Raw genomic sequence first — 27430 nt, 5'->3', positions numbered from 1 at the left:
TTACTGACATATACCTTTGCTGGCACTATAGTTTGATTCAGCAAGACAACAGAGGAATAGATATTGTAATAAATAATAATATCTAGCTTATATAGATAGATAGCACTTGTCATCAGTAGATCTCAAAGAGCTTTATTCCCAATTTACAGATGGGGAAACTGAGGCACAGCATGACCAAGTGACTTGCCCAGGGTCACCTACCAGGCCAATGGCAGACCCAGCAATATAACCCAGGTCTCCTGAGCCCCAGTCCTGTGTGCTGTGCACTAGGCAACACTGCCTTCCAATAGAGATAGAAGGCAAAGTCAGTGAGAATACTCACATAAGTCAGATGACCAAGATTTGACTTAGTGTGAACCAACTTCTCTATGCACATGGATATAACAATAACAAGATTTGATTGCATGCATCTTTGTGTGCCAGAAAAAGTTGGAAGAATGAATTTCAAGCCAATGATAGAGGGCCCAATTAAGTAATCCATACTCATGTGAGTAGCCCCATTGCAGTCAATGGTAACATGATTTAAGGATTGCAGGAATTGGTCCATCATCTCTAGTAACACCAAATAAAATGAAAGACAAGATGAGTGGGATAATATCTTTTACTGGATCAACTTCTGTTGGCGAGAGAGACAAGCTTTCGAACTTACACAGAGTTCCTCTTAAAATGTTTGTATTCTTGTTGCTAAAAAAATAAGAATAATAGATTAGATCTATCATTTGTAGAATCAAATTCTGAAATGGTGCCAAATCTCTTACAAATTGGATTTTATAATTACATTGATTCTGTTACACCATATTCAATTTGACTGATTAAATTTCTCCATGGACTCATGATTATGACAAGCATTTGCACTTTTTCATTTTCAGCAATCCCCTTATGGCTCTTGAAGTCATGTTGACGTGGAATATGCCCCTATACTCCTGCTACTGCAATACGTAAATGGAAAGACAAAACGGTAGGTCACAGGGGAATATTTCCGTGCTGCAGAAGCAATGAAGGATGAATAATACAGTACAAGGAGGTTTAAAATAAACACACACATACTATTGTGTTTGCTATTAATGAACATTAGAGGTAAAGTTGAGATGTGGCTTCCAATCTAAACTCCCTTTTCCAGTTGCTCTCTATTTTCTCAGACAAATTCCTTTTGGGCTCAAATTTCCCATGCGTGTTCTCCCATCTCAAAGGTAAATGTTTGATAGAACCTGTCTGATGATCCTACTGTGCAGTTGGGTAGGGGCCTTTGGGTCTGTCTCCTGTCAGCACTTAATCACCAGTAAGAAGTCGTAGATTCAGAGTCTGCCTCTGCCCAGATCTGCAGCTTCTCATGCAATATGCTGTGGCTTCAGTGTAAGTATTTTATTGTATTTCAAGATGTTAAATGGGTTTTGACTGTAAAATGGAGAATTGTAATTATCACAAAAATAATTGTAGTCCCATTGAAACTAGCCCTGAGAGACACGGAACATAATTATAAACCTACCTCTGCTGTTCTGAAGCCATTGTGTTTCTGTGTCAGATTTCCAGAGGCATGGACCGTGGGTTTTGTGGATTGAGTACCACAGCTAGTTTTCTTCTCAGTGTTAATTATTCCACTTGCAGTCGAGGACATGGTAACACAGGTCTGAGTTGATTTTTCATCCTCCAGCGTACCTAATAAGAACACATGAAATCACATTCCAACAACGGTTGACACTAACGGCCATTGTTCCCTTGCATTGTATCACTATTTTGTAACTTTTAACTAAAGAACACGGTCAACTTGAAACCTAGTTTCTATAAAACAAGGAGTTAAAAGTAAGTTTCAGATAGTAAAGCTGCCTCTGTGTCTCCTGCCTATTTTTGCGATTTTTACCTTCACATTTCCCTGTCTTAAAAATGCCTCTCCCGTCATTGTCACTGCGTGAAAGACCCACACAAACAAAATGGGATATGCGTTAACGTGGGCCCATATCCTGCAAGCCACTGAACATGAGCAGACCTTTTCTCTACTTCAGAGCCCTGTTGACTTCATGGGTACAAGAGTTTGCCCATGCAGAGCGGCTTGCAGGATCAGGGCCTAACTCACTATACAAGGAAACAATAACACTGACTGTAAAGAAAGTACTATCGAATTCATAAAAAGGAAAACATTGGAAAAAAAACTAGAGACACCTCTCCCCTTGAATCCCTGCTAACCTTAGTAATCTTAGGGGTTACTCATAAAAATGGTAGTTAAGAAATATTCAGATAAAAATATGATTTTTATTTAGAAGGGTACCCTTAATTTTTATGAGGACTTATTGCATAATAGTCACAAACAAACATATTTTATCAAAACATTGTGTCCATCAGTAGTCAAATTATTAATATTTTTTTCAGCTCTGGTTGAATGTACTGCAAAGCAAACATAGAGCAATATGATATGGGTTAGCCTAAAAAAGTTTCCTCATCTTATTGCATGAGCAGAACTAAGCTATAATTTATAATAAGCCTACTTCATTAAACTTCTAGTTGTAATGCTGGGTCTCAAATCTGAGTTGTGGATCTGGCCAAAGTTATAACAACAATGAAAAAAAAAAGAACCAGGCTGGATATGTCACTTTGGCTACTGTAGCTTTCATTGTTCAAAAATGCTTAACAAATTCTGTTTATAAAGAGGCTTGCTTACATGCCAACAGAAAAAAATGTATAATCTTATTTTATGGCTGTACAAGTGTTGTGATCACTGGCTGGAGAAGTAAGGGTGTGTACATAGATATAAAGGGGAAATAAATGTGAAGAGGAACTATACAAAAAACATGTATTGCTGTTTGAATTGTGCATTGCATCACCAAACCCATTCTCATAAATCAGATATGAATTCAAGTATAGCATTAAGTACACTATAAATGAAAGGGCTGTAGTTCTGTATTCTCGCCCAGAAATCTGCAGGGAATACACCTGGCAGGAAAAGCTGCCTTATCAATAGAAAGAATTTTCAGTAGCAGGTTTCCAAAGAAAATGACTGAGAGAAGTAAAGTTGAGTGAAATAGTAACAGGGGACATATCAAACAGCTGTCCAAACTGCAAGAAAAGGTCCACCCAAATTTCTAGTCTTGATGCTGAAAGAGATGAAGGTGACTTAATGTGTGAGAAATGTGAATTAAAATATATTATTGCATTTTCCTAAACTGCCAGCAGATGGTGTTTGTGTTTCTCCCTGATGCACAGCCACCTTCGTTGATTTTAATTCCCTGTACCTGTACGCCATGTCGTCAGTCGCCCCTCCCTCCCTCCATCAGTTTCGCGCCTTTTTTCACACCAGACGCCATAGCACTGGGATCATGGATTACCGCGGCAATTATGAGCACTATGAACACCACGCGCATTGTCCTGGAGTATATGCAGAGCCAGGACATGCCAAAGCAAAACCAGGACCAGCCGAGGAGGCGATTGCAGCGCGGCGATGAGAGTGATGAGGAAATTGACATGGACATAGACCTCTCACAAAGTACGGGCCCCAGCAATGTGCAAATCATGGTGTTACTGGGGCAGGTTCATGGCGTGGAACGCCGATTCTGGGCCCGGGAAACAAGCACAGACTGGTGGGACCGCATCGTGTTGCAGGTGTGGGATGATTCCCAGTGGCTGCAAAACTTTCGCATGCGTAAGGGCACTTTCATGGAACTTTATGACTTGCTTTCCCCTGCCCTGAAGCGCCAGAATACCAGGATGAGAGCAGCCATCACAGTTGAGAAGCGAGTGACGATAGCCCTGTGGAAGCTTGCAACGCCAGACAGCTACCGGTCAGTCGGGAATCAATTTGGAGTGGGTAAATCTATTGTGGGGGCTGCTGTGATCCAAGTTGCCAGGGCAATCAAAGACCTGGTGATATCAAGGGTAGTGACTCTGGGAAACGTGCAGGTCACAGTGGATGGCTTTGCTGCAATGGGATTCCCAAACTGTGGTGGGGCGATAGACGGAACCCATATCCCTATCTTGGCACCAGAGCACCAAGCCACCGAGTACATAAACTGCAAGGGGTACTTTTCAATGCTGCTGCAACCCCTGCTGGATCACAAGGGACGTTTCACCAACATCAACATGGGATGGCCGGGAAAGGTTCATGATGCTCGCGTCTTCAGGCACTCTGGTCTGTTTCGAAAGCTGGAGGAAGGAACTTTCTTCCCGGACCAGAAAATAACCGTTGTGGATGTTGAAATGCCTATCGTTATCCTTGGGGACCCAGCCTACCCCTTAATGCCATGGCTCATGAAGCCGTACACAGGCAGCCTGGACAGGAGTCAGGACCTGTTCCACTATAGGCTGAGCAAGTGCTGAATGGTGGTGGAATGTGCATTTGGACATTTAAAAGTGCGCTGGCGCAGCTTACTGACTCGGATAGACTTCAGCAAAACCAATATCCCCATTGTTATTGCTGCTTGCTGTGCGCTCCACAATATCTGTGAGAGTAAGGGGGAGACATTTATGGCGGGGTGGGAGGTTGAGGCAAATCGCCTGGCCGCTGATTACGTGCAGCCAGACACCAAGGCGGTTAGAAGAGTACAGCAGGGCACGGTGCGCATCAGAGAAGCTTTGAAAACCAGTTTTGTGACTGGCCAGGCTACGCTGTGAAACTTCTGTTTGTTTCTCCTTGATGAACCCTCCGCCCCCCCGAGCCTCCTGGTTCACTCTACTTCCCTGTAAACCAACCACCCCACCCTCCCCTCCCCCCTTCGAGCACCGCTTGCAGAGGCAATAAAGTCATTGTTACTTCTCATTCATGCATTCTTTATTAATTCCTCACACAACTAGAGGGATAATTGCCAAGGTAGCCCGGGATGGGTGGGGGAGGAGGGAAGGAAAAGGACACACTGCAGTTTAAAACTTTAAAACTTTAACACTTATTGAAGGCCAGCCTTCTGATGCTCGGGCAATCATCTGGGGTGGAGTGACTGGGTGGCCGGAGGCCCCCCCACCGTGTTCTTGGGCATCTGGGTGAGGAGGCAATGGGACTTGGGGAGGAGGGCTGATAGTTACAGAGGGGCTGTAGTGGCGGTCTCTGCTCCTGCTGCCTTTCCTGCAGCTCAACCATACGCTGGAGCATATCAGTTTGATGCTCCAGCAGCCGGAGCATCAACTCTTGCCTTCTGTCTGCAAGCTGACGCCACCTATCATCTTCAGCCTGCCACTTGCTCTGTTCAGCCCGCGATTCATCCTGCCACCTCTCCTCTCATTCAAATTGTGCTTTTTTGCACTCTGACATTGACTGCCTCTACGCATTCTGCTGTGCTCTTTCAGCGTGGGAGGACATCTGGAGCTCCGTGAACATATCATCCCGAGTCCACTGTTTTCTCCTTCTAATCTTTGCTAGCCTCTGCGAAGGAGAAACATTTGCAGCTGGTGGAGGAGAAGGGAGAGGTGGTTAAAAAAGACACATTTTAGAGAACAATGTGTACATTCTTTCACGTTAAATTTTGCTGTTCACATTATACAGCACATGTGCTTTCGTTACAAGGTCGCATTTTTCCTCTTATATTGAGGGCCTGCCGGTTTGGTGTGAGAGATCACTCACGCAGTGCCAGGCAACAGAATTCGGCTTGCAGGCAGCCATGGTAAGCCACAGTCTTTTGGCTTTTTTAACCTTCATAACATGTGGGAATGGTTTCAAACAGCAGCGCCCTCATTTCCCATACCAAGGACCCATTGGGTTGGCCATTTAAAATGGGTTTGCAATGTAAAAGGAGGGGCTGAGGTTTCCGGGTTAACATGCAGCACAAACCGAACTCCCCCCCCCCACACACAATTCTCTGGGATGATCACTTCACCCCTCCCCCCACCACATGGCTAACAGCGGGGAACATTTCTGTTCAGCCGAGCAGGAACGGGCACCTCTGAATGTCCCCTTAATAAAATCACCCCATTTCAACCAGGTGACCATGAATGATATCACTCTCCTGAGGATAACAAAGAGAGAGAAGGAATGGATGTTGTCTGCATGCCAGCAAACACCGGGACCATACGCTGCCATGCTTTGTTATGCAATGATTCCAGACTACGTGCTACTGGTCTGGCGTGGTAAAGTGTCCTACCATGGCGGACGGGATAAGGCAGCCCTCCCCAGAAACCTTTTGCAAAGGCTTTGGGAGTACATGAAGGAGAGCTTTCTGGAGATGTCCCTGGAGGATTTCCGCTCCATCCCCATACACGTTAACAGACTTTTCCAGTAGCTGTACTGGCCGCGATTGCCAGGGCAAATTAATCATTAATCATTAAACACGCTTGCTTTTAAATCATGTGTAATATTTACAAAGGTACACTCACCAGAGGTCCCTGGTGTGCCCTCAGGGTCCGGGAGCACGCCTTGGGTGAGTTCGGGGGTTACTGGTTCCAGGTCCAGGGTGATAAACACATCCTGGCTGTTGGGGAAACCAGTTTCTCCGCTTCCTTGCTGTGAGCTATCTTCATTGTCTTCATCATCATCATCTTCCACGTACCCCAACGCTTCCCTGTTGCGTGTTTCTCCATTGACGGAGTCAAAGCACACGGTTGGGGTAGTGGTGGCTGCACCCCCTAGAATGGCATGCAGCTCCGCGTAGAAGCGGCATGTTTGCGGCTCTGCCCCAGACCTTCCGTTTGCCTCTCTGGCTTTGTGGTAGGCTTGCCTTAGCTCCTTAATTTTCACGTAGCACTGCTTTGCGTCCCTGTTATGGCCTTTGTCCTTCATGGCCTTTGAGACCTTTTCTAATATTTTGCCATTTCGTTTACTGCTACGGAGTTCAGCTGGCACTGATTCGTCTCCCCATATGGCGAGCAGATCCCGTACCTCCCGTTCTGTCCATGCTGGAGCTCTTTTGCGATCCTGGGACTCCATCATGGTTACCTGTGCTGATGAGGTCTGCGTGGTCACCTGTGCTCTCCACGCTGGGCAAACAGGAAATGAAATTCAAAAGTTCGCGGGGCTTTTCCTGTCTACCTGGTTAGTGCATCTGAGTTGAGAGTGCTGTCCAGAGCGGTCACAATGAAGCACTGTGGGATAGCTCCCGGAGGCCAATAATGTCGAATTCCGTCCACACTACCCCAAATCCAACCCGCAAAGACCGGTTTTAGCGCTAATCCCTTATTGGAGGTGGAGTAAAGAAACCGGTTTAAAGTCCCTTTAAGTCGAAAGAAAGGGCTTCGTCGTGTGGACGTGTCCAGGCTTAATTCGATTTAACGCTGCTAAAGTCGACCTAAACTCGTAGTGTAGACCAGGCCTTAGTGTGGCCTTGTGTAAATTGGTTCTACTCCCTGCTTCAGTTTCCCCATCTGAAAACAGAGATAAGGATACTCACTTGTTTATCTCACAGAGGTGTTGTAAGCATGACTTACTACAGCTCTTTGAAGATGCACAGTGCTATAAGTGCTAAGTATTAATACCTACATTTGGACATTTCAAACATATGGTGTGATGGGCTGTTCACCCCACACGAGACCTGAAGGAGTTAAGGTAGCTAGGTGGCACAGTTAACTGCCCAGCCTGCACCTGGAGGAGGAGCCAGGGAGTAAAAAGATGGGTTTCAGAGGGGTAGCTGTGTTAGTCTGTATCAGCAAAAACAACAAGGAGCCCTTGTGGCACCTTAGAGACTAACAAATTTATTTGGGCATAAGCTTTCGTGGGCTGTAACCCACTTCATCAGATGCATGTATTTTCCACTCGATGGAAGTGGAGTTATAGTGCAGGAGGGGTATCAGACTGGCAGAACTAATTCCCAGACATAGCCAGAAGGAGGCGCTTCAGTGATGAGTGAAGTGTCCCATGACCCACAGGTTACACTGCTCTACAGCCAAAATGCTTCTGAAATAAATGTAGTCAAACTTTACCAATCCTTTTATTAGGCCTTAAATAATAAATGCTTAGTACATAGAGAGGTTTTTGTCATTAAAGAACTCTGCAAACACTTATAATACCTCTGGATGGTTGGTAAACATTACTAACTTCATTGATTTTTCGCAAAGCCACAGAGGAATCCAGTGCCAGACAGGGCTAGATCCCAGCATGACCTTCTGGCTCCTTGTCCTGCACTCTGGCTCTTATTTACTGGATACAGTAGTCATCTAACCACTATACCTCTTCCTTCTGCTGATGTGCCCACAGGAGGAGGGTAAGGAAGAAGGAAACAAAAACAGTTCCCTCCTGATTCTTCTATTTTTGGGTGGCATTTGCCTTCCCTTTTTCCTCCTGGAGGAGCAGGGGTTCAATCTCCCACCCTCTGTGGAGCCTCTGAGAGCCACATTCAGAAAGCCAGGGCCTCCTGCATGGCAGCCGTTTGCTGTCTCCCAGTCCTCTGTGGCTTTCTCCTCTGGAGAGTGTCCTCTGGAAGCACCTTAAGAGTGAAAATGGATTCCATAGTGCAGGGAGAGGGAGCAGAAACATTAAACAGTGTTAGGTTTTATTAACTTTTCTGAGTACTCCCACAGGGTTTGGGCAATGTTGTTCTCATAGCCTTAAATATAGCAACACAAATGGTTCCGCAATAATAAGTCAATTAGTGATGAAAAATTACACTGTTTTGAATGGGAGAAAGTGCTTCTGAATCACTCAGCTGACATGTTCCTTGGTTGCTATGGTGAAAATGTATTTGTTTAAACCAGTTAAAGAAATACTAGGGATTCAGTATTCCTTCTGTATTATCCAAGGGTTAAAACAATAATATTAATGCAACTTTGGGGATGATTGTTTTTCTTGTTTCTGGTTATGAAAGTACTAGAATATAACACTAATTTTCATTTGTTATTTTGCTGAAATCCTTTTATCTGTAACACTTCAATCAACAACTCTTACCAAGGATTTCCTATTGTGCATCTTGGAAATAATCCATAGGCAAACAAAACAGGGTCCATTTTCATTATTCAGCCACTGGAAAATGTATTTACATTATCAGAGATATCAGATCTCCACTTGCTACCACAGCAAAGTTTTCCAACAGTAACATACATATAATCCTGGGTTAATGTTGCATTTATGTTCTGCACATCCATATGTCAAATCAATTATTTTACTCTGATAAAGAACAGCAAATAGGCAATTAAATCCTCTTTAGAGAGGGAGGTAAACAATTATTTTCAGTTCTAATGTCTTAAATTACAAAACAATGAGATTTTTTTTTATCTGAGAGGTTATACAAGACCTACTCTGACCTGTAAGAGTCACCATAGCATCCCCTCACAACATTTCCCCTTTCTGACTCTCCTCCTCACCTTCAACCATGTGTTGGACTCTTTTCTGACTGACGAGGATTGGATCTCACTTCTTCTGGAGCCCATAAACACGATTTATGAATGTGCTGGAGTCGCTAGAAATCTCTGCAGGGTGTTTGTAGCCTTTTATTTTATTTAAAGTGAATTTAGTAATGTGGTATTATGCCACTGTAGGTTTGGCTCTGGTGGCTAGTTTCAAGCTCAACAGAATGAAAGTCACTTCTGCTACTTGCTTCAGATTTAGAGTCTCTAGGAATACATAGTGACCATGCATACATTCACAAGTACAAGGTCTAGTATGTTTTACAAGTTTTATTAAAGTTGCAATTAAGGTCATGATTACCCATGCATATGGAAATTATATAAAGACCTATGGACAAGTTACAAATATAGTCCTATTCACATCCTTAACAATATTCTTAGGGTCTGATGGATGCCTTGCCAATTGATCATCAGTAGAAGGATAGTTCCTGTTGGAGTTTTCCTGTAGGGAACTCATTTTACCCAGTCTGGAAGCCCTCTTTTATCTTGTGATTCTGACTACACCTACACTCTGCACAAGTGTGTGAAGGTGTCCACCCTCTTTTTCATTATTTGTATTTGTTCCTCAAGAATAATGGTGTACTCCATTTTACATAGAGGTGTATAACCAACCTATCTCGATATAATGCTGTCCTCAGGAGCCAAAAAATCTTACCGCGTTATAAGTGAAACTGCGTTATATTGAACTTGCTTTGATCCACCGGAGTGCGCAGCCCCCACCCCCCGGGAGCACTGCTTTACCGCGTTATATCCGAATTCGTGTTATATCGGGTCGTGTTATATCGAGGTAGCGGTGTAGTTCCTTTTATTCTCTTTAGCATTTATGTATAACATATATCCTGCGGCTAGGGCCCGTGTTAGAATAATGTGACTACCAGGTATCTTGTAGTCAAAATTACTTTTACGGTTAATTTTTAAGCCATTGGCACATCTTTTCCTGTAATCTTGTAGCATAGGGTCATTCTTTGGTCACTTATTTATGTCAAGCATTTCTTAGGCCTAAGGCCTAGTATGGCCAAGCTGACATTTTACATGCCTCGGCCTGTAGGCCTTGCGTTTCAGCCCTACTTACTTAGATACCTAATGCATTCTTATCCCTTCTGACTACTGATCAATTTTATACTTCTATAATCCTACAATTTAAATCTATTTCGCATACAATTATTATATATTACATGATATGTTAGTTAATCATAACATCACACAATAAATGAATGATAAAATGAAGTAATTAGCAATAGTAGTCCATCTTCCCAGCAGCTGAATGTGTTGTTCATGGACCAGAGAACTTGTTTGAATCCTGATTCATTACACAGTAGTACACTATGCTACCCCTGTACCATTAGGCTAGTCCCAACCACCTTATTGTACTGGAAGTTTGCAAGATATAGAGTGCTTTAATTTTTCTTTGATGCTGAGAGTCAGATCTTCCTGATATGAAGTCCACTGGTGCAATAGAAGCAGTGTGAAAGAACTGGTAAAAGGAAAGCAACTGATGTGGGTTAAGGTTTGTGGGAATTTCAGAAGTGAGACTTTAGGAAGGATTTGAATGAGAAGAGATTGTAGGCTTTGGGGTGCTGGGTGTGAGAAGTCCATTCCATAGGATCAGCAGGGTGGGAGGCACAAAGCTGGGAATGGGAGGACATGAATGGGGTGTGAAGGTTGGTAGCTGCAGGAACTGAAACACAACAAAAAGTATTGCTGGAAAAAATGGAGGGTCAAAAATCAAAACTAGAGGGATGGGGAAATTATTTTGCTCTTCTGCAGATGGCCAGCCTTTCCCCTGGATGGGTTGCCCTGCAACACAGTCCGAATCCGTGATCTTCCAGGAAGACAGAAAGGCTCAAGATAACTTTTGCTTGATGAGGTACATAAGACTTTAAGACTCAACCAGCAGAGGGCAAAGCAGAAAACTTGACTCTTCAATCAACTGACTAGAGGGATTTAAAAAAATAAATTCAACAACTTAAAAAACAAAAACAAAAAAACCAACTTTACCTCCTGCAGTGAAGCTCACAGTTACAAACTCCCTCAGTACAAAACTGCAACTTCATTTACCCATTTCCTTTTTTAAAAGCATACACTGTTACTGATCATAATAGAAAAAAGGCAAAATAGGTTTTAGATGCTAAAGAAATAATTATAAGTACTTAGGCCAACAGCCAAGAAAATTGTTGGAGAAGAGCAAATTACTGATTACTGTACAAAAAAGGGACAAACTATCATTTCCATGCAAGTCCATTGGTGGGAAATGTACATACTCACACAGCATGTAGCATCACTGGCATAATCGCTGAGAATACTGTGTTTAGCTGTCTACAATCCCTCAATGTTGAGCTGTAGTATTCTCAGGGCTAGTTCAAAGGCTTAAACGTTGGTGGGTGGACAGAATTACATCAGGAATGTTGGCTGGCAAGTGACCAAGATTCAGTCCTGGAAAGGACTTCAAATGCTGTCTGCTGGTTGGATCATCAGTTTCCCTGGTATGAACCGGGTACTCATGGGTTGCACGAAAAAATAGTGAACATCTTTCTCGTCACTTGAAATATGAATCCCACCCTGTCATAACTATAAAGGGAAGGGTAACAGCTGTCCTGTGTACAGTACTATAAAATCCCTCCTGGCCAGAGACTCCAAAATCCTTTTCCCTGTAAAGGGTTAAGAAACTCAGGTAACCTGGCTGGCATCTGACCCAAAGGACCAATAAGGGGACAAGATACTTTCAAATCTTGGGGGGGGAAGGCTTTTGTTTGTGCTCTTTGTTTGGGTGTTCGTTCGCTCTAGGGACTGAGAGGGACCAGACATCAATCCAGGTTCTCCACATCTTTCTAAACAAGTCTCTCCTATTTCAAACTTGTAAGTAAATAGCCAGGCAAGGCGTCTTAGTTTTACTTTGTTTTCTCAACTTGTAAATGTACCTTTTACTAGAGTGTTTATCTTTGTTTGCTGTACTTTGAACCTAAGACTAGAGGGGAGTCCTCTGAGCTCTTTAAGTTTGATTACCCTGTAAAGTTATTTTCCATACTGATTTTACAGAGAGGATTTTTACCTTTTTCTTTAATTAAAAGCCTTCTTTTTAAGAACCTGATTGATTTTTTCCTTGTTTTAAGATCCAAGGGGGTTGGATCTGTATTCACCAGGAGTTGGTGGGAGAAGGGAGGAGGGGGAATGGTTAATTTCTCCTTGTTTTAAGATCCAAGGGGTTTGGATTTGTATTCACCAGGGAATTGGTGAAAGGTTTCTCAAGGCTTCCCAGGGAAGGGAATTAGCTTGAGATGGTGGCAGCGGACCAGAGCTAAGCTGGTAGTTAAGCTTAGAAGTCTTCATGCAGACCCCCACATTTTGTACCCTAAAGTTCAAAGTGGGGATACAGCCTTGACACACCCAAACTACCTCAGCATAATCCTCGATAGCTTTCTTACATATCTTAACCATCTGAGGAAAACTGCACCTAACGTGAGGACTCAGAACATATCTTCTAAGCAAATTGACCAGGACTTCAAGAGGAGCAAACACTCAAATTCTCTGATCATCTGAGTTAGCTCTCTGTTACTCTGCAGCTGTAATCTGGTCTGGCTCCATTCGTCTCACAAGAAGTTGGTTGACACACAAATACAGTCAACCGTGCACATCATAACTGGGAGGATTCCATCCACACCAGCACTGTGGCTCCCTGAGGTAGCCACTCATCCACACATCCACTATGAGGATGCTACAGCCTCCATGGTTGAGAAGATCAGGGCAAACCCAAACCTACCACCATACAGTCCTCTTTGACTACCCAAAAGCACACCTGTCTTCAAAGCACCCATTGTGGGCCCACTGTCCGTGCCCAGATTTCTCTGTAACATTGATGTGGCATGAAGAATAGTCTGCAGCTGATGTCAGAAACCAGTCTCCTATAACTGACCTGACTGAGCATGTACCCAGCTTTGATTTGCCATGCTGCTCATGGGTCCTTCTGAACAGATATCGAATGGACCAGGGTCAATGTGCAGCCAGTCTTCACACCTGAGCACAGGTGCTGGAACTAGGTGTGCTTGGGGTGTTGCTGCACCCTCTTGCTTGAAGTGGTTTCCATCATATACAGGTTTACAGTTTGGTTCAATGGCCCTCAGCATCCCCACTATACAAATTGTTCCAGCACCCCGCACCTGAGGCCAATGAGAGGATCCCAAATATGGCTGTGGCCAAAGACAGACAACATCACACAGCACTAAAAACTGCCCTCTGACCAGATTTGAGGGTGGTCTGAGGGCTCTGCACTTTGCTGATGAGGGTGCTGCAAAGTGGCTTGGCAAGCTCTGCATCTGATAAGAAGAACTGGCATAATCCAACAAAATAGCACTGCTCCATCTCCGCCCAACAGGAGGCCTGATGTAAAAGAAAAATTAGCAACATTGCCGCACAGCTTTTCAGTCCTGACATTAACTGAATCTGAGCTTGAAATAAAAAACAACTTTGAACCTCAGAATTTCTTACACTGCAATTGAGTTCCTTTGCCTTTAAGGAGTGCACTACACTGAAAGTGGGACTGGAATGGTTATTATGACTTTGTAATTATTTGTGTCTATAATGCTGTTCTTGTTACAGGTATCCAAACCTCTGTCACCTTGAGACTGGATTACAATTATGTGCTCAACATGAGGCTATCCCTAAACACCATTAGGAAGTTTCAGTAATGCAGAATGCAGCAGCCTGCGTTCTTAGCAGTGTTTACATACGAAACACATTACGCCTGTACTCTGATTGGGACTAACTTCCATTACATTTCCAAGTTCAATTTTAGGTGTATGGTTTTTTTGTTTTGTTTTTTTTTAATCTGTATATCCCAAGTGGCTCAGGACCCACTAGCCTCTCTCTTGGAGATACCAAGATAGCTAGGGAGGCCTAAGCACAAGGCACATTCAGTGAATTTGTTTTACCCATGTGCAAATGACTGCACAAGGTGGAAGGCCATGTGGAATCAGTTCCATTCCATCTACTTTGAAATGCAGGGGGAATTTAGGGAGACAGATTGTAATTATACAAATTGGAATTCATCTGGGATTTTGTGAAAAATGTTATGGTCTGTTGATAAACCACAAATTATGAGGATCCTGATTATACAACCCATTTTAAAGTCCCCACCTCTATCAGCACAGTAGCTCAATACAAGACCACTGATTTAGGGAAGAGTACCACCCACTGAGCTGTAAACCTCACGTAGTGCGGCACATGGGGTTTCCTTGAGAATCTCCCATCTGAGTCTGAAAAGATCCAGCCTTGCTCAGTGCAAGACCTGATAAGATTACAACTCGAGGTTGCGTAGCTGCAAAAACAATTTCCCTTCCATCAACTGTGTCAAATATTAAAATTAAAATTTATTCATTCAGGGTTTCTGGTACTTATTTACCAAAAATAAATAAATAAAAATATTTTGGAGAAGATAGAGGAATATTATTTATTTAGAGGAGCCCATCAGAATACACTAGGAGTTTCTGACAAATATATATTTAAATGAACCAATATGTCAAAAGAAACAACCCCATAACATGTAAAAATACTAAATGGCCATCCAGCACAACCTTCCCCCATGCTCCCCCCAAAAATTATCCACTTTCCCTATTCATCACCCTTAGCCACATTTGTTTCTGTAGCATCCTTTCCAATATAGGCCACAGACTAGCAAAGCACTTAAACATGTGCTTAATTTTAAGCATGTGTGTAGTCTCATTGACTTCAATGGATGACCTGGGTAATTATAGTCTGGTAGACTGACATCCATCACAAGCAAGTTAATGGAGAGGTTGATATAGGACTTGACTGATAAAGAATTAAAGAAGTGTAATATAATTAATGAAAACCAACACAGGTTTATGAAAAATAGATCCTGTCAAACTAACTTGATTTTTTTTATGAGATTACAATTTTGGTTGATAAAGATAATAGTGCTAATGTAATAGACTTCTGTAAAGCGTTTGACTTTATCACATGACATTTTAATAAAAAAATTAGAATGATATAAAATTCACATAGTACACATTAAATGGATTAGAAACTGGCTAGAGACTGATAGGTCTCAATGTAACTGTAAATGGGGAATCATCATTGAGTGGGTGTGTTAACATTTTTATCAATGACCTACAAGAAAACAAAATCATCACTGAAAGTTTGCAGATGACACAAATTGGAGAAGTGAATAATAATGAAGAGGACAGGTCACTAATAAAGAGTCATCTGGATGGCTTGGTAAACTGGGAGCAAGGAAACAATATGTATTTTAATACAGCTAAATGTAACATATACATCTAGGAATAAAAAATGTAGGCCATACTTACAGGGTAGAGGACTCTATCCTGGGAAGCAGTGACTCTGAAAAAGACTTGGTGGTCTTGATGAATAATCAGCTGAACATGAGCTTCCAATGTGATGTTCTGAACAAAAGAGCTAATGCAATCCTGGGATGCATAAACAGTGGAATCTTGAGTAGGATTAGAGAAGTTATTTTACCTCTAAACTTGGCACTGGTGCAACCAGATCTGGAATACTGCATACTGGTAAATTGGAGAGGGTTCAGAGAAGAGCCACAAGAATGATTAATGGATTAGAAACATGCCTTACAATGGTAGACTCAAGGAGCTCAATCTATTTAACAAAGAGAAGGTTAAAGGCTGGAAGTTGAAGCTAGACAAATTCAAACAGGAAACAAGGTATAACTTTTTAACAGTAAGGGTAATTAACCATTGGAACAATTTACAAGGGTTGTGGTGGATTCTCTATCACTGTCCACTCTTAAATCAAGATGGGATGTTTTTCTGAAAGATCTGCTCTAGGAATTATTTTGGGGAAGCTCTGTGGCCTGTGTTATACCGGAGGTCAGATTAGATGATCAAAGTGGTCGCTTCTAGCCTTGGAATCTATGAAGCGATGAATAAATCAAACCAATAGAAAAGCTTTTCAGAAAAATCGGATTTACCAAGTAAATATTGCTTAAATACTGTCCTACTCCTCAACCCAGACATTACTGTTACTTCTCCTGATCTACAAATTTACAGCTTCTAATATAGGTCATTAACATAATGCCATCTTAATTTCACAGAAGTGCTGGTGTCAGTCTGATCACTGGAGGGATACAACTGAGAGTGGCATGAAAAATTGCTATACAATATCTGGAGAATGGGATGGATGTTTTCCATTTATGGCCCTGATCCAGCAAAATGCTGAATCTATGAACTAGCCACATGCTTAATATATTGTAAGACCAGAAGAAACCATTGTGATTGTCTAGTCTGACCTCTTGTACAGCACAGACCATAGAACTTCTCCAAAATAATTCCTGGAACATATCTCTTTGGATATTTTTCTATCTTGATTGAAAAATTGTCAGTGATCGAGAATCCACCATGACCCTTGTAAGTTGTTCCAAAGGTTAATTACCCTCACTGTTAAAAAGGCATGCTTATTTCCAGCCATTGGATTGTGTTATACCTTTCTATGCTAGACTGAAGAGCCCATTATTAAATATTGGTTTCCCATGTAGATAGTTATAGTCTGGAATCAAGTCACCCCTTAACTGTCTTTGTTAAGTTAAATAGACTGAGCTCTTTGAGTCCTTAACCTCCAACTTCCAAAAGCTGGGACTGGAAGACAGACTATGGATCACTCAAAATTGCCCTGTTCTGTTCATTGCCTCTGAAGCATCTGGCATTGGCAACTGTCAGAAGACAGGATACTCTGCTAGATGGAGAATTAGTCTGACCCCATATGGCCGTTCTTATTTTCTTAATCTATCTTTTAATCATTCTCATGGCTATTCAATGAACCGTCTCCAATTTATCAACATTATTCTTGAATTGCAGGCACCAGAACTGGATACAGTATTCAAGCTCTGGTTGCACCAGTGCCAAATATAGAGATAAAATAACTTCTTTAATCCTACTCAAGATTCCCCTTGTAGTAAGTGAAGGCCCTAATGAAGGCCCAGTATGAGGCCTGAACCAAACTAAAGTAATGGTCAAGACTTTGCTAACATAAAGCAAAGCTAAGCTGTGAGCAAGAGGCAGGCCCTGCTCACAGAAGCTGGCAAGAAAAGGGCTGATGTTGCATAAATATATATTCACCTCGCATAGTTAAAGTATAAACATGGTACCAAGATACACTATACCGGAACATTCCACAGATAACAGGGAACAGACCGACCCATCCCAATGACAGGGGCAAAAGGGTAAAATGATGGATAGAGTTGTTTTGATCGAACCAACAGGTACAAGGTGCGAGGCGGCACCTTACTACGTAGAGGGGTTGTACCTTGCTGCGTAGAGGGGTTGCACCTCAATACGTCAGGAGTGATGTGTAACTTGTTTGTATCTGTGTATAAGAATGCATTCCTGAGTGGATATCTTTGTCCGGCTGAGGGGGCAGTGGAAAGTCCCGCCACTGAGCTGAGTCCATTGCCGAGCGGCACTTTCTAGCAGTATGCCCGGTAGACTAAGTAATCTACGGGGAACTGAAATTGTGTCAGGGTCGCAATAAACCTGGCCGAGGTGCCTTTGTACCTTACTAGACTCTGTGGTTATTGGGGGTTCTCGTCCGGTTTGCTGTGTCAGCTATCTGCAGAGCTGGGGCAGCACACAGAGGGAACACACGCACGCAGCCGAGTGATATCAACAGGAGAAAGCAGAAGCACCACACCGGTAGCCTCTCACAACACTGGTGACCCCGACCGCTGATCTGGTGAGTAAGCAAAACTGCCGTGGTAAGAATCGCTATCTAACATGGCAGTAAACCTCGAGCTAGGGAACCCCCTTATCCCCTCCCTTATGATCCCCACGGAGTTTAATAACTGTTGGACCCGCTGGATTGCCAGTAAGGGGGGTCCATATGAATTTAAAAAAGAGAGTGGGGAAACATGGACTAGCTTATGTAGAGCGATGGTAGAAACCGAAGCTCTGAAAAACAGTAATAAGAGTAAAAAAGCAAGAATTTTGCAACTCACGTCTCTAGCAGTGAGACGGCTCAGACAGCATACTGGAATGCTGGTCAAACAAGTAACAGAAAAAACAAAAGAAGTAGAAGAAGTAACCCGAGCAGTCGAGCACTGGAAAGCCCAAGCTCTGTTAGCAGAGCAACAGGCGGTCCAAACTCATGATATGCTCGAGCAAGTAAAGCAGGAAAATAAAAAATTGGAAACAGCTGTAGAAAACCTGCAGAAGCAAAAAGTGCCGTCCCCTGTAATAAATATTGGTCGTAAACAGCAGGCTTCAGGTAGCTACCCTGTGCCTGAAGAATGGGGACAAAAGTGGAAAAAGGTGGTCCTAGTAAAATTAAAAGATGAAACGGGGTCCACTGCATTGCAACCACTACCTTATGATAAAAGCCAGGTTCCATTTAAACTTAAACTAAGACCTAGACTGGTGCCTGTCAGAACGGGACAAGTAAGTGCACAGAAGGAAAGAGTAGCACATAATACTTTCACAGAATTGGTAAATCATATGAAGGAAAATATGGAACAGTTCACAGAGCACATTAGGAGACAGAAGCTGCGACTCGATTGCAAGAGAGTAAATAAAAAAACATTTCAAAGTAAAAAACCAAAATTAAGTAGGTTAACACCTAGAATTGATGCATTAACACATGGATTTGCCCAAAACCAGTTAACTGCAGCAAAAAAGGGCACTCCCACCATCCATTTCGCATGCACACAAAAGCAACAGACATTGGGGGAACAAATTCAGGTTTTACAAGAGCAAGTAACTACCCCCATTCTCCTCTCAAAGCCAGGATAAAAACCAGGGGCGCGGTTCCTAACTGTGCAGGTTCCCAACTGCTTTGACCCACAGAACCACACTCCGCACTCATATCTGAAAATAGAATCGTCTTTCTCAAATATTTTTACATACCTGTTAAAGTTTGCCCTTTATATGCTTTCTTAGTTTGCTAAACTTGCTGCTGCTGCCTGTACTTTCAAATATCTTAATAGAGTTAATCTCTCTTGGCTCAAGTCTCGCTACCTTCCTAGGTTGCTCTTCACCTCTCCCTTTCCCCCGCCTCTCCTCAATTCTGCTCTCTCTCTTTGTTTTAAAAAGTTAAAAGTTATAGTTTTTACAGAAACCTCCAAAAAATACAGCAATTAAAAACAGAATAAAACAAAAAACAAAAAGAAAACAAGGTAAAAACTTTACTTTAAATAAATCCAGTAAATTATGTATTTTAACCCTTCAGGAATGCAACAGCTAGAATTATTCCTAACTTTCTTGAACATATGGTTGCCAAGCAACAGAAATGCACACTCTGCTTCTAATCCTAACCACTCACTAATATTTGAAACATGGGCTTTTCTTATTTTCATATAGCAGAGTTTTAAAATAATGTTAAATATAAAGTGATGCAAAATTCTTTGTTACCAAATTAATACAATACATTTAGCAAATATTAATATATTTTTAACAATTTATGTAACAAGTTTTAAATAAGGTAATAATTTGTTTATTCAAATATAACCCTTTTTATTTTTTGTTTTTGTTTGCCTAATTTTGTATAGTTATAAATAGAATTCTGGCGCCATTTGTTGTTAATTGTAAGTTTGTCCTGTATGTCATGTGTGTTGTCTTGTGTTGTATGTTGTGTGAGTCACGTGACTATTTTTTATTATTTTTATTTTGTGGCAACAAAAGTCAATTTTATACCCTTTTAAAAAATTTTGTATATGTGGTACCACACTATTTTAAGATCATGGTTGAGGTATAATCATAGTAGTATTAGCACCAATTTTTTGTGCAAAGTTCAAAAAGGTTTCAGTTACAAATATATGTACATATATTTCTGCCTCAACAAATAATGCAATTGCAAACAAAAAATATTGTCTTATCAATCATAATTTTGTTTTTGTTTTTTTAATTTTTTTTTAATTTTTTATTCAAAGAAAAAATGTAAGGGGAAACCTCAACATTAACGTAAAAGTAATATTAACAAAATGTTAATTTCTTTTTTAGGCTTTTTATAAACTTGTTTGCACGTTTAAATATAGTTATAAGAATGTCATAACCAAAATGTTTTAAAATAACAATTTATGCATAAAGCTAACCAAACAATTTCAACAGGTTTCCATGTTTTCAACAGGTTTCCACCTTTGGCTCCCAAACATAACAAAGCATCATGAAAGTATACCCTCAAAGTACTGTATTTAAAATTTATTTTGGTTTAATTTTATAGTTGGTTTAATTTTTTATGCTTTTCTTTTGTTATGTTATGTTAATGGGAAGCAGTGGTTGTTAAAGTTGTGCTTCTAAACTGTTAACAAAAGCGAAATTGGTATCACAAGCAAATTAACTCTAAAAAGCTTGGTAAAAATTCTGTTAACTCCTTTGCTGAAACAAATTGTTCAGCAAGGGAAAGCAATACACCTTCTCATGGAAGATTGTGAGCATTTATTTTAGCCGTTAAACATTACATTTCGTATAAAAATATTAGTAATGCACTTTAAATGAAAATGAATGTCTATACAACAATTGCAAAAGTATAGCTTGTGTTATAAAAGGCTCGGTCCCTATTACATTGTTCTTATTACATTGTAAACAAACTAAGTTAAACTGTGTATTAAGTTTGGGTTACTGAAAACAAAAACAAAAACAAAAAAACAAAAACTTTACTCTGTTAACTAACAAAAGTTGTTTAAGTTGCATCCCACAGACTAAAGACACCAAAAGACATCACGCCACAAAAATACCAAATGATATCAGTATACAGTGAAGAAACCCCCAAGCATCAAGAACAGAAAAATGAAGTGCTTTATAAATAAAAGACTGGTTAAATACACCTCTATCTACCATATATGGACAATTAAGTTAACAATCAGCTAAAAAACACTAGCTGGACCAGAATAATCCATCATTTAATTTCAACTTGGTTACTATGTAAAAACAACTGTATTATTGCTGTACTACTGTATTATCATTGTACTGCTGTATTATTGCTGTATTGTATTATTGCTGTACAACATGTACAATGTGCATAGCCTTGCTAAACTGTTTAACCAACTCACAGGTAAAAATCAACAAACAAATGGCAGCAAACAACGTGAAGGCAAAGAAAAAACAAAGTGGTAAACAAACAAAAAGTTACATAGTAACTACAAATTGAGTAAACAAATTGCCTGTTAGTACCAGTCATAATTTAGGTCAGTAACACTGCATTCTAACTGAGGCACATGTTATTCAAAACAATCTTGTTCAGTGTCTGGGTACCAATACTACATCCTGACACAGCACTATTTGATCAATTGGTTACTGTCCATTCAGTAAGTTATCTAAAAGACCGCATCCATAAGAAACAACTGGATCTATGTCAACTACTGGTGTATCGCAGAGCCGTGCAACCAATGGAACAGAGAAGCTAGCCACTTCTATTTCCTGCCCAGTGAAGCTAACCAGAGGGTGACAACTAGCAGTAAGGGTAACCTATAATATGAATGGACAGTACTAGGTAGTAACTAATTACAATATATTTCTATATAAAAGCCTCAATGGTAGTGTCACTACTCCAAACTTCTGTTTTTCTTCTCATATACATAGCACTGTGAGACACACCATCACAATCCCTATCCAGTATTTCAAAACACTCAGCCTACTACTAATAATGAGACAAGTAATAACTGGAATTGCCCTAATAAGAGTGTGTTTCTATCAGTGTTACCAAAGTAAAAGGACCAGAGTACAACACCAAACTGGAAAAACATAGTTATGCTTGAATATAAAGTGATGTCATATGTACACGTACATACTATACATATATGCCCATACACACTACAAATATATATGCCATATCCATATAATTCATATATATTAATTATTTAAAAGTGCCTCTAAGGCTCAATCATAATACTACATTCCTCAGTCATGGTCCCGGGCCTAACATTCCCAGGCCCACCATAAGGGACTAAAAATAAAATTGAATAATAAAATCTGTCTGCCAGTCGTACAAGGGAATGTGCAGACTAAACAGATGGATGGGGCATAAGTGTATAGATAGCAAAATAAGGTAACCACCTAACAGTGTTTAACCCACTGGGTTATCTTTAGTCTATGCACTATGCTTTTCCGGGACGATGAGTAAACATCCTCCCCTTAAAAAGACAAAAAGTGGGGGAATGTAGTAAGTGAAGGCCCTAATGAAGGCCCAGTATGAGGTCTGAACCAAACTAAAGTAATGGTCAAGACTTTGCTAACATAAAGCAAAGCTAAGCTGTGAGCAAGAGGCAGGCCCTGCTCACAGAAGCTGGCAAGAAAAGGGCTGATGTTGCATAAATATATATTCACCTCGCATAGTTAAAGTATAAACATGGTACCAAGATACACTATACCGGAACATTCCACAGATAACAGGGAACAGACCGACCCATCCCAATGACAGGGGCAAAAGGGTAAAATGATGGATAGAGTTGTTTTGATCGAACCAACAGGTACAAGGTGCGAGGCGGCACCTTACTACGTAGAGGGGTTGTACCTTGCTGCGTAGAGGGGTTGCACCTCAATACGTCAGGAGTGATGTGTAACTTGTTTGTATCTGTGTATAAGAATGCATCCCTGAGTGGATATCTTTGTCCAGCTGAGGGGGCAGTGGAAAGTCCCGCCACTGAGCTGAGTCCATTGCCGAGCGGCACTTTCTAGCAGTATGCCCGGTAGACTAAGTAATCTACGGGGAACTGAAATTGTGTCAGGGTCGCAATAAACCTGGCCGAGGTGCCTTTGTACCTTACTAGACTCTGTGGTTATTGGGGGTTCTCGTCCGGTTTGCTGTGTCAGCTATCTGCAGAGCTGGGGCAGCACACAGAGGGAACACACGCACGCAGCCGAGTGATATCAACAGGAGAAAGCAGAAGCACCACACCGGTAGCCTCTCACAACACCCCTGATTATGTGTTCCAGGATTGCATTCGCTCTTTTGGTCAGAGCATCACAGTGGGAGCTCATGTTCAGATGATTATCCATCACGGCCCCCAAATCTTCTTCAGTCACTGCTTCCTGGGATAGAGTCCCCCATCCTATAAGTATGGCCTACAATATTGTGCCTAGATGTATACATTTTCATTTAGTTGTACTAAAATACATATTGTTTGCTTGTGCTCAGTTTCCAAGTGATCCTGATTATTCTGAATAAGTGACCTTTTCCTCCCAAATTTTTGTGTCATCTGCAAACTTTGTCAGTGATCATTTTATGTTTTCTTGTAGGTCATTGATAAAAAAGTTACATAGCATAGGGCCAAAAACTGATCCCTGCAGAACCCCAATGGAAACACACCTTCTCAATGACTATTCCCCATTCACAGTTACATTTTGAGATCTATCAGTTAGCCAGTTTTAAATCCATTTAATGTGTGCCATGTTACTTTTATATCATTCTAATTTTTTAATCAGAATGTCATGCGGAACCAAGTCAAACACGTTACAGAAGTCTAAGTACATTACAGCAACACTATTATCATTATCAACCAATCTTGTAGTCTCGTCAAAAAAAGATATCATGTTAGTTTGACAGGATTGATTACCATAAACCCATGTTGATTTGTTTTAATTACATTAATCTCCTTTAATTCTTTATTAATCTATTCCCATATCAGCCACTCTATTATCATGCCCAGGATTGATATCAGAATGACAGGCCTATAACTACCTGGGTTATCCCATTTACTTCCCCAGTGCTCCATGACTTATTGAAAATTAACCTTATCAATCAAGTGAGCTCCTCAGCCAGCTCTTTTAGAACTCTTGGGATGCAAGTTATCTAGACCTGCATATTTTAAAATATCTAACTTTAGTAGCTTCTGTTTAACATTCTCTAGAGATACTGGTTGAATGGTAAGAGTGTTATCATCATATGATCAGACTACATCATCTGTTTTTTCTCCAAATAGAGAATATAAATATTTATTGACTATTTCTGCCTTTTCTGCATTATTATTGATAATTCTACCATTTCCATCTGCTAATGGACCAATACCATTGTCAGAATTCTGTTTGTTCCTAATATATTTTAAAAACTTTTAAAAATTGTCCTTACCTCTGCTGGCCATAAATTTCTCCTTTTGTCCCATTGTTTCCCTTATCATTTTCTACAATGCCTAACTTTTGATTTATATTCCTTACTATCAACTTTCCCTGTCTTCCATTTGTTATATAGCTACCTTCATTTCCCTCTAAACTAGGTCGTTGTTTTTTTTCTAACTAGCATGGCCTTCTTCCTCAATTGTGGCTCTTTGGGCATCTAGTAAGGTGTTTTTAAGTGATTCCCAAATTATCTTTCATATTTTTTCTACTTAAATTCTTCCAATATTATGATTTGGCTCATAATTGTTTTCAGCTTTGTGAAATTGGCCCTATTAAAGCACTCTGTGCGTGTGTGTGTGTGTGTGTTTGTGGAGTGGGGGGCGGGGGTTACATTACATTATCGGTCTGAACTTTATTCTGTTTGCACATTATAAATGTAATCAAGTCATGATCATTTGTATCTAAGCTACCATTAATTTTTACTTCTGTGATCAGTTCCTCTTCATCTACCAGGACAACGTCTAATTTAAAACTGATGTGTTGTAAATATAAGTTTAGGCTACAAAGTGCAAACCTTAACTGGATTCCAAGTTGAATGCTATATATATATATATATTTATATTTGAATGAAGAATGCAAATATTCAATGCAGTGTCAATTCCAGTAGGTTTGCGCCCATCGTTTATTACACACTATATCCAGTTACCTATTCTTTTCATCTACTGCCATTTAAGGTTACTTATTATTCCCTGATTCATGGGCTGAATTAAAGATGTGGTTTGTTTTTGGCAGGAAAACTGAGGGAGAAAGGTGGTTATGCTGTGCATCAGTGTTATTTCTTTTTGGTCCCTGCAGTACTTCCCATCAATCTTTGGTGGACAGTCTGTGAAAAATTGAATTTGCTGTCACTGAACTAAGAGGTATATATGTGAATGACATGTTCGGATTAATTCCTCTGAAGCAGCAGGGTCTTACACTCTTTCAGATTGCTTTTGGCTTGCTTTTACATTTAATACTGTGTTTGTACTTACAGTACTGGCAGCACAGAGGTTTATTTATATGTTCTTCTTTGGGTGCTGAGTATTCTGTAAGCCCTGGTGCCATTCAAAGCCTATCTGGAGAACATCCCCATCAAATCATGATTTTAAGGAACTGATTTGCAAAGAGGCCTCAACCCATGCACTATCCCAACCCATCCTTTTATGCATGCACAAACATCTGTACTAACCCACTGTACAAATAAAATGTACGTAGGTTTTGCATCTCACCTGCATGCATAGATATTAATGCTTGAAAAGTGTGTCTGCTCAACTTTGCATACACATAAAGTGGCCACTTTCTGAAAACTAGACACTATTTTCCTGCCATTTCTTCTTCCTTTCTTCCTCCTCCCTTTTACTCGCTTCTTCATTGCTGAGAACTGGGCCTGTTCAATACAATATATTCCCAGCATAAGTTATGGGTAATGGAAGTTGAAAGAGTGTGTAGAATAAAATCCACTGACAATAAAAAATAGGCCATATTATCTAGTAATTTAATAGAACAGTAATGTTTATACTAAAATTCTGGAACACATCTACACTCAGAAAGGATGTCCTAATTATCCACTGGTCACTACAACACTTGACTGTAATAAAGTCACCCCTTCTTATTAAGTGATTAAACATCAGAGTAATTATTATGACATATTCCTTATATATTCCAGAATTTAAATGAACATAAAGGCTGGGGGGAGGAAAAGACAGGTATAAGAACATAGAGCAGGGTATTGATATGTCCTTATTATGCATTACCGAACCTGGACATTGCATTAATGGGCTCTCCAGCAGAAATTGTTTATTGTAAAGTATATTTAAAGATATAATGATTTAATAAAGCATCTTTCTTTTTCACAAGATGAGAATTTCATTTGCAACCTCATGCTTGTTTCCTCACTTACATTAAACTTTTAATTTCATGTTTACCTGGTGAACGGAACAGCAGATGATTGCAGCTGTGGTTATACCAATACTGCTCTGTTGTTATGGCAACTGGTGTTCAAATAGCCCTGGTTTTCTACAACTCCTTTCAGTTTCTCCTACTGTAAAGCAACACACAAGGGAAGGGCAACTTTCAGAAACTTCCATAAAAAATTTGGCTAGTGCTTTGAACCCCTTTTTATTTCAAGTATGCTGATTCTTGAACAGGAATCCTCAGCCTAATTGCCAAGGTGATATCTATCAGCCTTGCCTGGCACTGTGAGTGATCACACATTTGTAGAACAACTACATCATTCTCCAGTTAGTATTTTACTTAAGTAAATGCGACAGAACAAAAATATTTTTTTCATAAACACTCAGAAATGCATCTAGAGACAATTATGCCAAATATCAGCCTGATATTGTTGGTTAGCTGATCTTAATTTATTAATTTTTGTGTGTCACTGTTGAGTTTTCCCTCCTATTATTCTGGTGGAATTTCCCTAACATGTTCATGAAGGGCCCCATCCTGATCCTGTTTAATTAATGGACATTTTGCCAATGATTTCAGAAGAAGGATTCGGCCCATGGTATGTACATTTTTCTGTTTTTTGTGACTGCCCACTGACAGTAGGCACCTTTGCTAATGTCATGAAAATGTTTTCCTCTACAGAAGAGATTCTCAAACTGTGGTCCGTGGACCACCAGTGGTCCATGAGCTCCATTCAGGTGGTCCGTGGATAGTTCCTTCTAAGGTGCATGCCTGGGCAGCCGCACACAAGAGAATGAAGGGCCACCCACCTAATTAGTGGAGCTGCGCAGGCATGGCTCCACTAATTAGGTGCCTGGACCCTAGAGAAGACGCACATGTAAGGTGAGGTGGTGGTCTTGGGGGGAATAAGAGGTAGGTGGGAGGGGGCAGTGGGGTGAGAAGAGGGGCTGGAGGGAATTTGGGATGTGCAGGGCTGCGGCGGCCAGAGAAAAAGGGGACTTTCCCCAGCTCCAGGACTGCGGCTGCCAGGGAAAGAAGGCCCTCCTTCCCAGCCCTAGCTCTGTGGCTGCTGTGGTGGGGGAGAGACCCCCGCTCCTTCCCAGACCCAGCTTAGGAGCTGCTGCGGTGGAGGAGAGAGGGCACATCCATCGTATTAGAAAGGTAAGACTACTGATATTAATATGAGATGTGTGTTTTTATTTGTAGAACAA

The 27430-nt window shown here is 40.9% G+C and overlaps 2 protein-coding genes and 1 long non-coding RNA gene across 3 annotated transcripts in view; 1 reads left to right on the top strand and 2 right to left on the bottom strand.

Annotated features, from left to right (window-relative positions):
- BAALC (BAALC binder of MAP3K1 and KLF4) overlaps window positions 1-27430 on the bottom strand; it is a 42277-nt gene that overhangs the window by 10431 nt on the left and 4416 nt on the right. Inside the window, exon 2 of the mRNA XM_005306028.4 lies at window positions 1487-1656. Within this exon, the coding sequence (XP_005306085.1) occupies window positions 1487-1656 (170 nt within the window). The remainder of the gene's footprint in view (window positions 1-1486; window positions 1657-27430) is intronic.
- LOC135981781 (uncharacterized) lies at window positions 4979-7059 on the bottom strand. The gene is made up of 2 exons (XM_065585971.1): window positions 6289-7059; window positions 4979-5364 (listed from the first exon to the last, which is right to left on the bottom strand). The coding sequence occupies exons 1-2, from the start codon at window positions 6839-6841 to the stop codon at window positions 5240-5242; spliced, it is 678 nt and encodes a 225-aa protein (XP_065442043.1). The 5' UTR covers window positions 6842-7059; the 3' UTR covers window positions 4979-5239.
- On the top strand, window positions 17190-20955 carry LOC135981782 (uncharacterized). The gene is made up of 2 exons (XR_010598942.1): window positions 17190-17961; window positions 20347-20955. It is a non-coding gene; the product is annotated as an uncharacterized LOC135981782 (long non-coding RNA).

The sequence above is a fragment of the Chrysemys picta genome, chromosome 2 (genome assembly GCF_011386835.1).
Source record: "Chrysemys picta bellii isolate R12L10 chromosome 2, ASM1138683v2, whole genome shotgun sequence".
In the NCBI taxonomy this organism is placed as follows: domain Eukaryota; kingdom Metazoa; phylum Chordata; order Testudines; family Emydidae; genus Chrysemys; species Chrysemys picta.
Note: the sequence above shows the minus strand (reverse complement) of the source record. Positions and strands in the feature narration are given on the sequence as shown.

Excerpts from the sequence above, each read along its gene's own strand:
- LOC135981781 (XM_065585971.1), bottom strand. The coding sequence starts at position 6,841 with ATGATGGAGTCCCAGGATCGCAAAAGAGCTCCAGCATGGACAGAACGG. Across the intron at positions 5,365-6,288 it reads GGGCACACCAGGGACCTCTG|CTGCAAATGTTTCTCCTTCG; the intron begins GTGAGTGTACCT and ends CTCCTCCACCAG.